The sequence below is a fragment of the Poecilia latipinna genome, unplaced genomic scaffold (assembly GCF_001443285.1).
Source record: "Poecilia latipinna isolate Pla-1442-1.1 unplaced genomic scaffold, P_latipinna-1.0 Scaffold255, whole genome shotgun sequence".
NCBI lineage: Eukaryota > Metazoa > Chordata > Actinopteri > Cyprinodontiformes > Poeciliidae > Poecilia > Poecilia latipinna.
In genome coordinates, this window is record NW_015112871.1 from 483,660 (window position 1) to 501,778 (window position 18,119).

Below are 18,119 nucleotides of genomic sequence, written 5' to 3' on the forward strand. Positions count from 1 at the left end.
GAAATCAGAACAAAAGCTTCGGTATCATTGCTCATCACTTCAAACACATTTTAGTTTCATCAGCTCTCGATCCAGCAGCTGGTTTTGGAGTAAAATCTTTTTCCATGGTGGTTCAGAACTAATTTACCAACATGATTCTTCTTTAGCTGAGGTCTATCTACACATTTTGAATCACAAACACATCTTTCTCTGGGACACAGAACCAGAGAATGGATTTTTCCACGATGCCACATGGAGGCAAAGTGTTTGAGGTTTTACCTTAAGATGCCTCCATAACAAGGTCTTCGTTTAACTCAGATGCTGTTAATCCCTCTGACAGAAAGTCCAGAACGTCTTTGTTCAAAGGCACAGTGATGTTAGCGTATGTAAACTTCGACATTTAAAGAAAGCAATGTAAATCACCTTGAACTTTCTCTCATTATTCTGAATCAAACAAATGGAAATATTTTGTGTCTGACTAACCGTTTAGCCGGATTAAATTGCTATCCTGAATCCACACCATGCGATTCTTGTGAGGTCAGGGTTGCGACACATTGGAAAGTATTTACATTGTTGCTGATTGTGTTTAGTTTCCACCAGGCAGTCAGAGTTGCATTGATGGGATTGTGGTTTTATCTGCTTGATTGGATTTGAGAGACGTTCACTGAAAGTAATTGTGTCAGGTTTTTTCTAAATCCTAGAATTCAGAGCCACTTTACGCTCCTGTCAGGTGACTCAACTTCGGACTCTCCTAATCATTTCGGGACAACGTGTGCACTTTAACGCCATTTTCATCCAGGATGGTTTGGTTGGGTTTCTTTTCTTTTTCTTCCTTTTCTTCTACACAGTAGGAAACTACAATCGCAACAAGCCTGCACAACTGAAAGGCCTTTGGTTTGTTTGGCTTCTCCACCCTCCAAACTTGCCTAAGAAGCTCCTATGGGAGCAGCCTTTGTTCGTGTGTTAGTTCAGCATTTACTCAATCACACAACGAAGCCCCAACATGCTTCACTCAAGCTCCAGACTCAGACTTTTTTTTTATATTTAATCATGAAAAAACCTGAAATTAATTTAAATTCCACTCCAACACCAGAAACCATGAAGCCGACGGCGGGTTTTTCTGACCCAAAACGTTGCTGCTTCATGAAACGCTGTGAAAAAAAAAAAAAAAACACATATTTACACTGAGATAACTTTGCAGATTTGCCCTAATCAGCCACCAGGTGTTAGATTTCTCATCAAACTTACAACTGGAAGCAAACAAAGGTTTGCCTCTGCTGCCCTCAAGCGAGTCAAAGTAGGAAGAAATACACAGGAAAAGTTTCTGTCTCCATTTTTTTTATCAACTCTCCTCCTGGCAGGATAGAGATTCTTTCTCACTAACCCGTCTGCGTGGAGACTCACGTTTTACCCCTTCATCTTTGTAAAATCTCTTCAGCTTAAGTCAGATGGGACAAGGAGAGTCTGCAACCATCAGCTCTGTAAGATACCCAAAGGTTGGAATAGTGTTTTATAACCTGATGCTGCTTTAAACTTCTCCATTTCTTTCTCCCTGACCTCTGTTCCTTAGTTTTCATAATCCTGATTGGTCAATAATGTTCTGTAAAGTTTAATTGGCAGGTTAGAAAGAAAAGATTATTTCACATCCTCAGATTTTCCTCAAGCCTCCCAGCTCAGTGCCAGTTTACGGGTGATATGCTTGATGTACTCAGGGAGTATCGTGTGTTTGGGTCAAGCATTCAAACTATGTAACACACTTTTCTCCATCACTAGCAAAAGGAAAAGCTCTGGAATAGACTCCCATCGCATCTGGCTAACAGAATAACTTGTAGACAGCAACCAGCTGTCTACGAATTAAGCAACTAAAGTTGGCGTTGCGGTATTGTGAAAGCTTCTGTTTTTCAAAATACGGGCTGATGCTTTTTTCGATCAAGGTATTTATATACAGGGTGGGCCATAAGTTTCCATATAAATGTAAAATGTATGTTTCTGTTATATTTCAGATATCCAAGAAGATGCAAAGAGCAAAGATCTGAAATGGCATGGCTGCACGAAACTTTAACAGGAAACATGGAACGAGCATCACACACACCACACTGTGGCAAAACTTATTTGCAAGTTTCAGAAAACTGGAAATGTTGCAAATCAACCACAAAGTGGTCCAAGACGTGCAGCGATTACACAGAATCCCACAAAAATAAAAACAGTTGTCCAATATAAAATGTTTATTTTTTCTATGTATGGAAACTTATGGCCCACCCTGTACTTGTGGCACGTTGTGCCCATGTTTTAGCCTGATACGTTCGCCTCAACTAGCTTTCACATCGAGTCAAAAACAGATCCGCAAAAGAAAATCAGTAAAGATTTTAATATGGCATCAAAGCATATTGATGAGTTTATGGGGAAGTGGTTTTCAAGTACATTGAAGCTTTGGTTTTGTATGTTGCTGAGTTTTATTGAATTGTTTCCACTTTCAAAAGCAAACTGAAACCCTTTCTCTTCTCCCCGCCTGCGGCTGGTTCTGGTGTAAAACGGACGGATGTTTACTGGAACACGACGTTACTGGAAACGTGACCTGCTGTAAATTACCAGCCAAAACATTTGTGCAGGTCAAATTCCATGCATGGCTGATGATTAAATAGGAAAACTTATTGCATTAAAATGATTAAAAAAAATAAGACCCAAGTAGGAAAAATAGTCTTCAGAGAAAGTCTATGTGGAGTACTCTGAACTTTATTGGATCTTTAACTGGAGCAGATTTGAGTTATTTATTAAAAATAGATTCAGATATTTAGATGAGTTCGGCATGAAACAAATATTATTTAAAAATCACCTCAAACTCTTTAAATGTCATGAAGAATCGTGATATTTACACTCTGTGGCAGCTTGAGCTCTTTGAAATGCTTGGAGATTTTGAATATAAATCCAGTGAGCTCCACCAGAACCAGTTCTGATGTTGGTAAAACTGAGTTCTGCTCATAAGAAAGGGGGCGCTACACAGCAAAACATCTGATTGGTATCTGATTCTGAGGTTAATTCAAAGGGTATTTGAGTTTTTGAAGGACTCTGGACAGGATTTGACTACTCCTAGACGCTCAGAGCACAATGTCGTTATTATTCTGCAGTAAACAAAGGTTCTTATTTACAGAATCAGATTTTTTTTATGGACAGAAAATCTTATTCTATTTGTGAAAAGCATTACTTTCTCTCCATTTAACCTGAAGCTGTGAAAATGAATTAGACCTAGGAGGGTGTGTGGGTAGTAGCTACTAGCTACATTTACTTGTGTAACATTTACAGAAAAAAAACTTTTAGGAGTATTTTTACAAAGCTGTACTTTTTACTTTTACTTGTGAAATCTTATGATAAAGTATTGCTATTTTTACTGGAGTACAATTTCTGGATACTGTGAGTAACTTCACTGAATGAAGAATAAACTCATTTTAATAAAAAAATTCACCGGACAAAGACACACACCGGTAGTTTTATATAGAAAGAAACAAATTTGGAAAATGTTTATGTTGCTTGATTTTGTTATTTATATAAAACCAACATTTCCACATAGCTTTATTCTTTAGTCTATCTGATTATTTAGATATGAAATAATCAATGTATTGAACCCTTTAACAGCGTTTTTCCAGGTGTTTCAACTGAGGATATATCCTGCATAATGAGCTCAGCAGGTGCGCAGATCCATGCTAACTGCTGCTAGCTAGTCTGAACGGTTGCCATGGAGATTAAGGGATTTCCCAAACATGCGTGAAAGAATTAAAGCAAAACTCCAGGTATGTTTTTGATGAGGGAACAACGTTAACGCCCAAATAGTCGATTATACATGACGCCCCTTTAAGAATGTTGTAGCAAGGAGGAAAAAATGGACAAGAATAAGCTAAAAGTTTTCACCTTTAGCCACAAAAAGAGTTTTGATGAACTCTTTGAATGTTCCCGCGCTGGGAGCCGCGCCCCTCCGTGGGGGCAGTCCACGCTGCGCACCTGAAGCAGAACCTCCTACAATCAGTCAGTCAGAGAAGCAGGCTGCCAGACGGGTGGGAGGTCAGGTACGCAGCAGCGGAGCAGGAAGAGCAACCAGGTCGTTTGTTTGTTATTTTTTTTCTTTCTTTCTTTTCGTTTTTTCTTCCCTGTTTTATTTCCACGCACGGACTCCCGCAACCAGGTGCTCCTCTCAGCCCACCTGCGTTTTCAGCGACGCGGTTTAGTTTAGGAAACGCGGCGCAGCGCTGGAGGAAACATGCCAGAAGAGAAGAAAAGGCGGCTCTTCATCGTGGTGGATGTTCTGTGCGTGTTTGTCGGTGAGTTGCCGCATTTTGTTTCCTCGCTTTATTTATTTATTTATTTATTTATTTATTTATTTATGACAGTGGCTGGGATTGGGATAGGTTTCACTCCGCGGCCCTTGTGTGCGCGCAGTCAGCTGTAAAACCGGAGGAAAAGGAGAAAAGTTGCGTTTCCTTTTGGGATTGTGTGACGCACAGGATTGCTCAATAGAGCCTCGTTTGATTTACTGCAGGTGATAACTGTTGCTCCACAAGCTAAAGGGGCAGAAAGTGAAATTGATTCTGTGAAAAAGGCTGCTCATCAGGTGGCACAGATGTGGATTTACTTAACTACGGAATGGGTCTTTAGAGCCAAGCAGAATATTTCTCAACACCGAGTGATCTTGATGCTTACTGGCGTCTTTCACTGAAGTAATCGGCAAATTTATTTATTTTTTATCATTTATTATCCTCCTCCTTGTCTTGCGAAACTATCGCCTGTAAATGTATCCAAGTGGGTGTGTGGAGTTGGTGCAATACTCTGCACTTTTTTTACGCTTTTATTAAAAAAACAAACCCAAAAAAACAGACCTAGTACATTTTCCATAAATAAATTTACACTGACAGGACAAATAAAAAAAGCACAGCTTGGTGGTGAAGTATAGGTTTTAGAAGTTTGTAAAACAGTTTTCTCAAATCTCATCATGAGAACAAAAAGGCTAATTAATCTGGGTCAATGACCCCATAAGAGGCTCAACAGTGAGCCGCCCTTTGACCTCCATTTCATACTTACACATTGCCATCTTATTCATGTCAATAATTAATTTTCATCCATGAGTTTAAGCCACCTGTTTTCTTTTTTGCTGTATTTCCATATTTTTATGAGTTGTGGACATGCACAGAACTAAAAATGCAGAAATTTTATGTGTAATTTTAATTTAGTTGCATTAGTGCCTGTCTCTATTGTTTGTTCTGATTATGATTGTGTTTGTTCAGTCTTGTGTAATATGTCACATAAAACCAAAATATCTCTAAGCGCCTAAATAGAAAATGACTTTAATTGGTTTCAACAGTAGTTTAAAGAAAAATGACTTATATCAGCTAAAGTTTGCCACCATTTTACCGTAACCGTTAATTTCACAAGCCTTTCTGCCATGAACTGGGTCCAAACATTCAAAATTGCAGGAGATGCTATAAGAGGCGGAGAATTCACAATAATATGTTAACTATTTTAGTCCTTTTTTTAAATTTTTTTTTAAAGTTTGTACTTTTGGCACAATGTCTTCCATTTGTGTCCTGGATTGTAAATATTCCTGCGTTCTCAGAGTTGATCATCATGGTCCTAACATTTCCAGATCCTGTTTATGGTTCTTTTGGTTTGAAAGTCCAAAAGAACCAAAAATGACCAAGTTGAAGCTCATCGTTGTTGTTTCGCAGCGTCGGAGGTTACACTACTGTAACAGCTAAACACGATTTTGAACTCGATATCTGGTCCAGGAATGTAAGGATTGGATCAGAAACAGACGTTGGTTCAGATTAGGCGCATAAAACCTGATTGGTTATAAACTGTATTTTGAGTTTTGGCTGCATGGTCCTTTTCAAAAATGTTAATTGTGATGTTCTAAACCGCTGCTCAGGAGTTTTCCTGAAGAAAACAAACTAATCTGAAAGCGAAATTTGGTTTTAAAGATCAGAAATATAAGCTGATGTACACAGTTGCAGGGTTTCTCCCAGGGTATTATAAGCCTGGCGGGCCTCCAGGCTTTACATGTGCCCCCACCAGGCTTAGCATTGCTTAGTTAAGTTTTTTTTTTTTTTTAATGTTTGCATTTTTTAAGACTTTATAGTTGGTGTTGAGGTATTAATCTCCTAATCTTTCAGTAACACATAATTATCAGGTGATATTTTTAAATTTTCCATCAACTTTAAACATTTTTAACTGAAAAACACGGCAGGCCGCTGGATGAATGCCTGCTGAGCAAGTTTTCTGGGGGAAACCTTGCGGTTGCCTTATGTGATGTGACCTGATGCATATAGGCAGGATAAATGTTTATTTTGATTAAATAACGATTCCTGATAAATGGACGATAAATTTTTATGTACAAGTCCGGTTCGTGGCTTTAAAACAGTCAGGAAGAACAAAAATATCTGTCGCTGATTCTTCCTGATGGTTAAGATCCTGTTTTGGAAACCACAGATTATGTGTGTTGTTGTCCGTGTGAGTCCATCTATCCGACATGGAAAAGTCTTTGTCAAAACAAAGTTTTTTCATAACTTTAAAGGCCCCATTCAGGAGGTGTGTGTGTGAGTGAAGTGGGGGGGTACAGCTTGTCGAACCGCGTCCTCGCAGAGACCCAAAGGCGGCCGCTCATGCATGCTGCTCAGGGTGGGCTCTGCTTGTGTGCAGGAGCGAGTTGTGCACGGGCAACAAAGCGACGCGCCGCAACTTGCTCTGCTGCCTGGCTCTCACACAAAGCCATTAGCGGCTTATCTTCCAGCTGTTTGCGTCACGCTGCACGCGTTTCCGACACCGCGATCCCGCCGAGCGTCGGTGATGACCCCCGATGTCGGATTCTCACTTCGCTTGATTTTCCACAGCTGTGTGTCGGGGAGGGGGTCAGGTCAAGAAAAGCGGAGAGTTCCTGCTGGAGGATTACAGGATTTATGTTTGGCCTTTGCATGTTTTCCTCCACTTGTGGATGCTTCTGCTGAGTGACATGGAGGAATGATGATGACTGCAGACCCTGCTGTAAATGCTCTTCTGTTTGCAGGAGGAAGTCTTGATTAAAAACAGCTTTTTACTGAGTTACTCAATAAAGACGGTCTGAGTCATTCTAATCCAAGTGATTAAGCATAATGTAATGACCACTGCCAGATTGGGTGAACAATACTGATTATGACGAGGCAATTCGTTCATACAGAGTGATAGGAAGTCCTTCACAGATGAAGGTGGAGTTGAATGAAGCAACATGTTTTGTAAAAGCATAAAAACACTGAGAGTTCATCACAAAAATGAAACAAAGTGATCAAATATGAGCAAATAAACATACGTGACAGAAATGACCCTTTTTATAGAACCGCTGCAGTAAACAGAAACATTTAAAAGAGCCAGCAGTTTTTGTGCATCTCAGGTTTTCAGGCAGATGTGAAACGCTGCTTCCTCTTCTGCCTGGTCCTTATTTGACCAGGAGCTCTGAGTAAATCAGACGTGTTCATGCCTCAGACCACCAACAAGACTTTGAGATCAATCTTTTGACAAACAGGGAGCCGATGCAGTCAGGTTTATTACTAGACCTGATTTGGTTGTTTGAAATTCAGCTCTTGGTTCTTGAATGCAAAGTCTACAGTGAAACTGAGTCCTGATTTGGAAATGTTTGCGACAAAAACCAACAACTTCTGTCTCTTCTGCATTAACACTTCGACTCAGGGACATCATTAGAGATGAGGCTGGATAAGATATTGTAAAGTCACAATATCAATATCACAAATAACGGATTGGATGGCGATAAATAAGCGCTCTGCACTGAGGCTCTCTATGCTAATTGTATATTTGGTGAGCCTTTGGCACTTTTAATGCAAAGTTGTACTAAAAGTTGCATTAAAAGTGTAAACTTTGCATTATTTGGATAATAATGACCATTTTAATACAAAGTTCCATTAAAACTTGCAATAAAAGGGTTGACTTTACGTTAATTTACCAAATGACGCTTCACGACAACAGTAATCCATGAGGACTCCTTCATGTTTATACGGATAATTATTAGGATTTGTTTGTGTTTTCTGGACCCACATCCAGTTGAAGTCCTTTACTGAAACACCAGAACCCTTCAGGGGTCTCGTGGGGTAACGAGGTGTTTTTAGACAAGCGGTCGTAATGTTCTGCCTGATTGCCGTAGCACCTTGTTGTGAAATCGGAGGTGAGTCATTGTTGTGATGAGGAAGACTCATGAAGGTGAGCTTTCCCATCTGACAAGTTCACACAGCTTCCTAAATGTCCTGGATTTTTCTGTTCTTCCTTTTACTTGTAACCATTTATGATTAAATCTTTGTCACTGGCTGATGAACGCTGACGGCAGAAATGTCGCAAACATTCCTACGCCTTTCTGTTTTATCTTGTAATTATATAAAAAAAGGAAAGGATATTCTCTTCTCATCTCGCTCCATGTGTTGTTGATTTCTCTGACGCTTTAAATCTCCTTACAAAACACAGAGGATAAAATTGCCAAATTTCTCTCTTGACGAACGCTTCCTAAATTCCTGAGTTTTTATTTTTTTTATCCACATTTCTTGATGCAAAGTGTTGGACGTCTGTATTTGTTTCTCACCAAGTTTGAATATTATTTGTGTTTCGGCTGTTTGGCAGATTTTATTTTCCATCACATCTTATGTAGCTTTCTGAAAGTAAATATGACGCCATTTTTTAACTACACCAGTAAGAAATACAAGCAGAAGGCCTTAAAACTCCTGCAACAGTTTAGTCATTCTTGTAACATGACTCTTCAACTTGTCGTTTTGTTTGTAAGAAAAACAGGCTAAACTAGATACTGAAAGCACAATTACTGTTGTTTTACGCGCCAATCATGTGGGTCATTTTTAGCTTTATGCATTTAAATATCTTGAGTGTTTTGTGAGTCATTCTTTTTTTTCAGTGAAATCAATACAAAGCGTATAACAAGTTTTATGTTGAAGAGTTTGTTGTTTTGGTTGTAAAATAATTGCCATAGTTTAACTTGTGTAGATGTTGATTTCCAGGTTATTGCTAAAGATTCAAGTCAAAGATTTATCTATTTACAGTAGACTTTATGCAGAAGTTATGTTTTTGGACAAATTATTAACGCATAAAAACACAAACTTTTAAAAATTGAACAATGCAAAACAATTCTTTTGACTGAGACAGTTTGTTAGTAAAAATTTCACAGCGACCGAACAATGATCTCTAAAGCCATTTTAAGACCTGATTATTCGGTGCATCATGTTTTCTGAGTAAATTTCCCAAAGTTTGAACTTCAACATTTTATTGATTTATTTATTTTTTTTACATGTGAAAGTGTTTTTTGGAGGCAAGAAGCTGACAAACATGTTTCGGTATTTTTATTTCTTCCTCTTTCATTCTGCACACAAACTTCAACCCTGTGGCTCTTATCCGTCGCCGCTGCATGCAGAACCATCACAAGCCGTACAAGTGTACATAACACGGCTGCTGACTCCTTCACACACTCGTTTCAACATCCTAACCTCACTCTGAGCAGACATGGAGCAGTGTTTTTAAGATGTGTATGAATATAATTTTGTTTTCTTTCTCCTCTTAGCATTGCTCTCATGCATTAACATTTAAACAGCCTACATTCAGAACATTTTGGGGTTTTTATCTGCTCCTAATGAAAGGCACTAAATGAATCACCATGACAACAATTAGAAAGCATTGAAATGATGAGAAATGTGAATCCCTTTAGCAGTGGCTTTAAATATTTAATGATGCCACCTGTCATGGCGAGTCGTGTTATGACTTTAAACGTGTCAAACTCGAGGCTCGTGGGCCAAATCTGGCCCGCTGTAGCTTTTTATATGGCCCTCTAGATTCTAGACTAAACACTAAGTGTGCTTAAATATTATATTGATCAAATCAATGCAGTTTTTATCAGTTTACTACCAAATTATATCAATCAGTCCCTCCAGATTCTTGAGAATTATCGTGGAAATTCACACAAAATCTACAAATCCTCAAACCTTTTTGCTCTAACACATAATTTGGAGCTTATTGCAGATTTTTATCAAAAATTCTCAAAAGCTTTCTTACTATAAACAGCTGCCTCACTCTTAATTGATAATAGTCTATGATCTATGCAGTGAGTAATTTATTGTCATAAATAAGCGCTTAAACACATTTTGCAGCGTTTCGTGTGCTGCTCTCGTTGTGATATAGATCTTCAGTGGTTAGTTTTGTAGCTGTGTAGTCTCACCAGTGACTTTCACCCCATGTAACCAAAAAAGCCAAACCTAACAGCTGCTCTGCAAGCTCAAACTTCCTGTTTCAAGTCCAACTTTAAAGGGGATTCTGGTAGTTTTTTCCACATGAATTCGATCCCGTCGAAGCGTACCTCTGTATGCACACGCATCACAAATCGTTTGTTCACATAGACCTGGGATAATCTTACATTTTCTGTTGGATTCAGACCTACTTTTGTCAAATCACACTTTACTTTCTCTTATGTTGCAATTCAAAGTTGGTATGTGCAGTTTAGACCCAAGAGAAGCAGAAACCAGTACTGATTGCTCCATACGGGCCGGCTGAACAGAAACAGAACCTCCCTAAAATCTGACTGATAAAAACACTATTTTTCTTTTTCAGCAAGTAAGCAATTAAAATCATCCAACTGGACGGTGAAAAACTCAAATGAGAAACTGAAAATGCTAATTTCATGTACTTTTGTTCTGAAGCACACCAAAAACGACCTAAGACCTCCTGTAGAGTTTAATAGGAATCGTCCGTATTCGGCGTTGACAGTTTGTTGAAAACATCATTTGTGCTCCGTTCAAAGTCACTGACAGATGTTGTTTTGATTAATGGAGACGCGGCGTCGGTGTCTCTTTCCGCCACGTCAGAGTCGATCGGAGACGAATGACTCCAGATCCCCGACATTCCTGTGTGACGGCGCCGCTCACACGCTTTCCTGTGCCGATGTATTTATTATGTAGCGGTTTCATAATAGGGGAGTTGTTTCAGTTTCTTTTGTTGCAGAAAAGGTCATGAACATCCATGAACGTGGTGCAGATTACAAAGTGGCAGTTGCTGGTTCTTTTTTTTATTTTTTCATGTTTGTGCCTTTTGAAAAGAAAAAGTACAACTCTGTCAGCATCTGGTTTCTTTTAGTGTAGTCGTATGTTGGTTCTCATAAAAACCAGTAAAAAAAAAAAGTGCAGAGAAATAAATGAGTACAAAGAAGGTGCAAAACAGAGTACACTAAACCCATGTTTAGTGGTTAAACATTGATTAAACATTATGAAGTTTAGCTAATTTTTACTCTGTTGGACACAATTTCAACAGCTGTGTCAGCTGAAAGTGTATCTAGCAACTTGCTGGATACAAATCTTGTGATGATGATTTTTGGAAATTTTCTGTGAAAGAAAAATCTTTCTCATGAAGCTCAGTCGTTGCTCCAGTCAAAAGTCTTGAGGGACTGAATCTAAAACATGCAGGAGTCTGGAGGCGGAAACTCCTGGTTTAACCATGAGGTTTGATTTGAAGGAATGATCCTTTAAGTCTGACAAACTGTGTCTTAAAGTGAGACGGGACATAATCCTGGAGGAGTTCTTGTTTTTCAGTAAAGTTGACTCCACGTCAGGCTGGATAGCGACACTTTTTTTGGTTACCAAAGCATAGAAAAGTCACAGATTTATTTATTTTTTTTATTTTTAGATTGTTGATTTAGCAGCAGTTTGATTCCCCAGTAGAAAAGATAAATCTTGAACGTGAGAGAATATCCCCACTTGCTAACAAAATTAACATTTCAGTAGGTAATCTTTACTGTAGTTGTGTGAAACATTAAATATTTTAAACAGAATCCTGAACTGTATGATTTTAAATCACTTCTTCAAGCTGAAGACGATGCATAAAGTAATTTAGCCTCGTCAAAGTTATTTTACAATTACAAATTCTTAAAAAAAATAGATATTTGTGGAAAAGCCATTATTTACCCCAAAATATTGCTAAAACTCTGTCCCATTCTTTTGAATACAGTTGGCAAACTTATATTTTGTTAGACACAATACTTTGACATTTATTGAAATCATATTTAAAAATAACTTTTAGCTACAAATCTCTTGTTTGGAGAAAATACTGCTCTGAAAACGAAACTCATCTGTTTTTTTTTTTTAACACTTCATGCCTTTTGTTACATTTCCAAATGTTTATAACGATGATTTATAATTACTGATGCTCTCATGAAACCAACAAATTGTTTAAACGACAGCAGTAGCGACCTAAAGATCCATTGGTGTTTATGAGAATCATAAAAGTATTCGTCCATCACAGGTTGGGAAAGTTTATTTTTAAAGTTTTCACGTCTTCTAGCCTAAATCAAGCTGTATGGTTATTATTATGAGAGTAATAAATCCTCTCTGAACATGAACAGTTGAGAAATGTGAAGCATGTGGTAAATGTTCAGCAAGGCGCAAAGCAAACAAGCGCCAGGCGCGTCGAGCCGTGGCCTTTTGGACGCCGCTGCTGCGTTAACTCCCAGCTTTATTGACGTAGTTAAGCCTCAAGGTTATTGTTGAGTTCCTTCCAAGCATTGCATCAGATTTTAATACATTTGTCGTATCAGTAAAGCTCGGGCCAGCAGCAGTCGGGTTATCTTAACACAAAGGCTGGAAACGAGGGGGGGAAACGGTGCGGCTTACGCTGGCTACACTTGATAAAGCTCGCTTTGTGGCCTTCTCCAGTCTCGTAAAAATCAGTTATTTGCCTTCCTTTGTGTCGTTTCTTTTTATTTTTTCCCAGGAAAAACACCCGTCCTAACAGGAAGCGATGCTCTCTTTCTGCAACAACGCTCGTCTCGATCGCAGCGGCCGTCCAGAGAGTTCTTGGACAAACGGCGAGCGTCGCAGACGGATGAGGTTTTGACGGAAAGCAGCCGATGTGGACACAGTGTTGCTATCGCGCCACTCTTCCTGAGCTCATGTCATGGGAATGCGGTTCAGGAGAAACATAACGCAACACGAACCGAAAAACGTCACTCGTAAACAGAAAGATCTGAACAAGTTAAATATTTGTTTTCCTAAACGTCTCCCAGGAGGATCGCAGACTTCAAACATTCTTTACCTTTCCCCGTTTTTGGTTCTGCTTTTTGACAAATATCTATTATTCAGCTCCTAAGGAGTGATGGCCACTCATCTTGAGCAGAATAACAGGAACACTTCCCCCTTCCTGCAGGGTCGTAGGTCAAGGGGAAGTTATACTTGCGCATTATCCCAAATTTCATCATGTTTATTTTCTCAGGGTAGCTTCAGGATCTTTTTTCAGACAGGACTGTAAAATTGTGAAACAATACTTTCGCCCCCCTCCCCGCTTTTTTTTTTTGCTTTTTTTTTTTTTTTATCTGTCCAGTTGACATTTCATATCAGTCGATTAAAAAGTCAGCAAAAACCACGAGTGTGTTCCTTCTCCTGGGTGGAAACGTTGTGAGACGAACCCATTGTTTGTTCGGAGCGCTGACAGCTCACGCAGGAACTAAAACTTGACAGCAGCGTGGAAAATGTCACATCGAGATGAGACAAGCTGGTACAAGCCTGAAACTTTTTCTACAGATGTGCAAAACGTGGAGTTTAAAAAAAACAAAAAAAACATTTTTATTTAGGACGGATTGTGGTAGAACCACTCAGACAAAGAATCAGGCCAAAAATCATTTATCAGGCTGCAGAAATGGAGGAAGAATTCACTTTAGGCTGTTGGAAAATGCAGAACATTTTCTGCATGAAGTGAAAAATGCTTCATTTTTATCAAGGATCTCTGGTATGTGTCGGACAGGACATCAGCATGACGCACACCCCGGCGTGCTTCACTGTGGCTTGACTTTAGCGTTTGGTTTGTTAAACTCTTAGTCGCTTTGAGGTGCGAATTTATTTTGAGATCTTTTCCTGAAGTGGACTGATCGGATCCTGCTGATCCACTTTGAACTAAACCAACAGTAAATGCATGTGTGGGGTTTTTGTAAAAATATCACCCGTAGGAAGGCGGGCCCGCCTCAAAAACAAAACCAGGCCCTCTGGAATAACAGAGCAGACAGAAACTGTCCAAAACCGATAACAGGAACTCTAATCTGGCCTCAGCTTGCAGTCGATGTCCACTTCCTCATTCCCTATGTGGCTAAATGCGCTGTTGATTCCCGTGTCTGTTTTCTTTTTTTCCTTTTTTTTTTAACAGCGGCTTAAATTTGTCCGGTTGCGCAGCATGTGGCCTCCTGCGACTCGTGTCGAACAATCGGCGTCTTATCTTAATGTTATCCCTCCTCCCTGCCGAACAAACGCCGGTCGGACTCTAGTTCAAAGCCAGGCTGAGAGCGACGCTTGACCTGCTGGAGAAATGTTCCTCGGAGATGAGAGGAGCAGAGGGAGGGGCGGGACTTCCTGTCATGGAATAAATCCTCCTAGACGAGGAACCAGCTCGTCATCAAAGACCAGAACGGACATCAGGGTTCGTCTTTAGGTGTCCTGGTGAAATGTGCTGCATGAGTCACAATCTGTGATTCACTAATTATCTAACTGGTCTGACTCAACGTAGGATGACTAGAAACAACTTGTGGTTGTAAAATGTTTTGCAACACTGAACATTTCATGCTTCTCTCTGACGGTTCACCTTGGTTTGGAAATTCATTTTAAGCAAAAATGTGATTTTTCCGGAACCATCAGTTTAATTTTTATGAAAGTTTTCCTCAGGTGACGGGTTCTATTGGGTGGAAGAAAACGATTTAAGATTTTATAAGCTCATTTAATGTAAAAGAAAAAAAAAAAGTTTTTTTTTTTTTTGTTAAAATGTGATTTATCCTGTTGGTTAGGGAGAATCTTGTCCATTTACACATTTTTCCACAGATTCTGAGGGGATTTAGATCTGGACTTGGACTGAGCCGCTCGTACGCAGCAATGCACTTTAATACAAACTGCAGTTGCATCAGATAAAGAAAACGACAAACCGTTTTGCCCACTCCAGTATGTCTTTTCCTTCGTTGTCTCGTCCCCACCGCTCTTTGTGAGCTTTTGAATCTGTTAGAAGAATAATAAAATCCTTCCAACAAGCTAAATATGTTACTGGCATGCAGGAATTTTGTCCATGGCACTTTAAAATAAGATGCCAAATGTCCTGTGCAGCAGTCGTATTGCAAACTTCCACTGGACAGTGAACCTCTGCCATGTCTTTTATTTTTTTTGCAGCCTCTGACTGGATTTCTTCCAGGATTTTTCTCTTTTAAGCTCCTTTCATTTCCCCCCACAGCATGATGCTGCCACTCTGATCAGATCCAATTACCGTCGATCTAAATTATAAAATTTGTTCCCCATACTTGATTTGTAGCAGTCTATATTTTATTTTTGCTGGCATAAACTTTACATTTGCAAAGAAAAAAACAAAGTGTCACATTAAAACCCCTACAAAACACATTAAAGTCTTTAACACAACAGATGGAGAAATGATCAAAGGTGTGTGAATGCTATTGCAAAACACTGCAGTTGTGCTTTTGGTGCAGATTCTGGTGCAGAATAGTGAGGTTTATTTGTCCTTCCAGCGTTGCATCAGCAGCCATTTACATAAAAACAACAACATAAACAAATGTGTGCAACTGTTCGCTTTGAGACCAGCTTATAGTCGTTGCATAGTTTCCCCTGGAGGAAACAATATAAACGCTCGTACCTCTCAGTCCTGAGCTCCAGGTCTCTACGTCAGATTACTGCTGTGACTTTACATGCGAGCCGTTCGCTTGTGTTTTTGGTGGATTGTTGTCTTTCTGCTGGATGAACTGAAGGTGCGCACACCGAGGAAGTGCTGTCGTTGTAGGGAACACTTGTGGTTCGTGTCGGTGAATACGCAGCTACTGGCCTAAAACACAAACGCCATCCAATCCCCCCCCCCCCCCTTGTTTCTGCCTTCAGCAGAAAGTTCTTGAAAACAGGAAAGCTATTTAAAGGCTGTCAGTCGGATAAAACGGTTGTCTTCCTCTGATTTAAGAGACGGCTTTGTCATCTTTTGTCTTCTGTGAGGGGAAGTTTTGAGCCCAGCGTTTCCTGACCGTCCTCAACAAAAGCTTTTTCTCATTACGACCTTATAAATGCACACCTCTCTTTTTCGAGTCAGCAAACTTCAACCCTTTTTTTCTTTTTTGTCTGTCAGGAGTGTGTGTGTGTGAGCACGTCAGCACGTCTTCAGAGGCATGTTGAATGTGTGTTTTCCCCCTCCGCTGCTCGGCTTCCCAGGCCCTTTACGGTGTGAACGCCGCCCCCGCTGTCAGAGGTCGCCTCTGCAGCGTCCGGCCGGTTTCCACGGCCACCAGTGTCTCTGGGTTGTTTTTTTTTAAAGAGAAAATGCAACCTGCAGGGATAAAAGTTGTTGCCTCTGACAAATTCATGCTTTTGGGAGAGTGGTGTCTTGTCTGAAGCTGAAATATTGTGTGTTTGAACTATTCTTACTGGGACTTTAAAAACATTACAGACACACAAACTGGGCCTGCTTTGACTCCCAACTGGCCACCAGTTCATCGGCATCAAGGCAAACCAAGATTTTTAAACAATTTGGGTCTTAAAGTAAAGTAATAATTATAACCTGCGATTCTGTCGTGTCCACCTGTCGCTGCTCACAAGTTGACCGGCTAATGCAGAGCTACTCCATTCTCTTTCTTGCTTACAAAAAAGTTTAATGAAGTGTTTTGGAAAATTGAGCGTGCACGACATGGAAACACTTTGCTGCGTTAAAGATTACATTTGCTTTAGACTTTTTGTCACATTTTCATGTTTCAGAAAAAAAAAATTATAAAAGATGACATTGATCATGAATTTACAAAATCATAGTTTCAGTGTTTACTTCACCAGCAACACCCGGGTCTGATTACTGCCCGACTTGTAGGGTCAGAAAATTGACTGAAAGAGGGTAAAAACGAAATGCGTCGTGTCAAAATTTAAGACGGGAGAAGCATCCATCACTACATCCTGATAGAAGCTGCTGCAAAGTTTGCTTTCTCAAGCTTTGTGACTCCAGTGAGCTGCGACAAGACACTATCTATGAAGGGAGAAAATATGGAACAGTGGTGAGCGTCTCCATGAGGGGCCAGCATCACATCGCTGCTCTAAGCACACCTTAGTGAGTTACCCAAAGGAGCAGAAAATGGCAACATTTAAAAATACTACAGGCTTCATGTGCCTCAGATCAGGTCAGTGTCTGGATTCAACAGTAATGACTTGTAAAAAAGCTCCAAGGCCAAAACCACAGCTGACAAAAATAAGAAAAAAACAAACAAAACAAAAAAAAAAAAACACCATCTCACATTTGTTGATTTTGATCCTCAAAACTTTTGGGAAAATGTTCTCTGGACCAGTGAGGGGAAATTCTACTTTTTTTTTGCCGTTGCATCTGCATACATGCACTCAAACACGGCGGTGGCGGTATGATGGACTTTATAAGATGTGCTGGGTCATATCAGAATAATTGTCTAAAATGCACCATCGAGTTCAAGTCAAATTGAAGGTTTTGCAGTGGCCTAGTCAAAGCTCAGATTGGAAATTAATAAAAAATAAAAAAAGTGGTTTGACAATAAACTACTTTAAGAGTGACAAAGATTGGGGAACAGTTCCTCCACAGCGATGTAAAGAAAAGTAATTGCCAGTAATTGTGAATCCTTGGGCAGCAAAAACAGTTTTAGGGTGAAATTATTTTTGACTTTTCGCAAAATAAAGTCTGTAGAAATCCCTAAAACGTCTTACTTTCACTCTCATTTGTATTTCATCACCAATAGCTTATTAAAGAAATGAGCGATCTGGACACGGCCATGTTTTCAGACGAGTCACATTTACTGCTGATGCTGCAGAATCATCAAATTGTTAGTCGGCACATTTCTGAAGCGACTCGAATGTTGCTGCTGAACGCTGACTCAGCTCATTGTTCTGATCAAATGTAACGATGGGCTCCGTTTCTCGCTGGATTCTTTAAATAAAAGCAGGATGCATACATGACGCCATCGCTGCAGCAGACTGTAAATGTGTTGCCAAGCATTCATGCAGCTCTGCTTGTGTGCGTCGGTGATGTTTTTGTAAAGAATACATTGATAATGTCCATTTTATATTAGAATGAAATTGAATTTAATGTAGAAAGTGATGACAGTTTTTGCT

General features: G+C 39.6%; 1 protein-coding gene across 1 annotated transcript in view; it reads left to right on the forward strand.

Annotated features, from left to right (window-relative positions):
* The first annotated feature begins 3,829 nt into the window (after nucleotides 1-3,829).
* plpp2a (phospholipid phosphatase 2a) overlaps nucleotides 3,830-18,119 on the forward strand; it is a 25,325-nt gene continuing 11,035 nt past the window's right edge. The window contains exon 1 of the mRNA XM_015033025.1: nucleotides 3,830-4,289. Within this exon, the coding sequence (XP_014888511.1) occupies nucleotides 4,229-4,289 (61 nt within the window). The 5' untranslated portion in view covers nucleotides 3,830-4,228. The remainder of the gene's footprint in view (nucleotides 4,290-18,119) is intronic.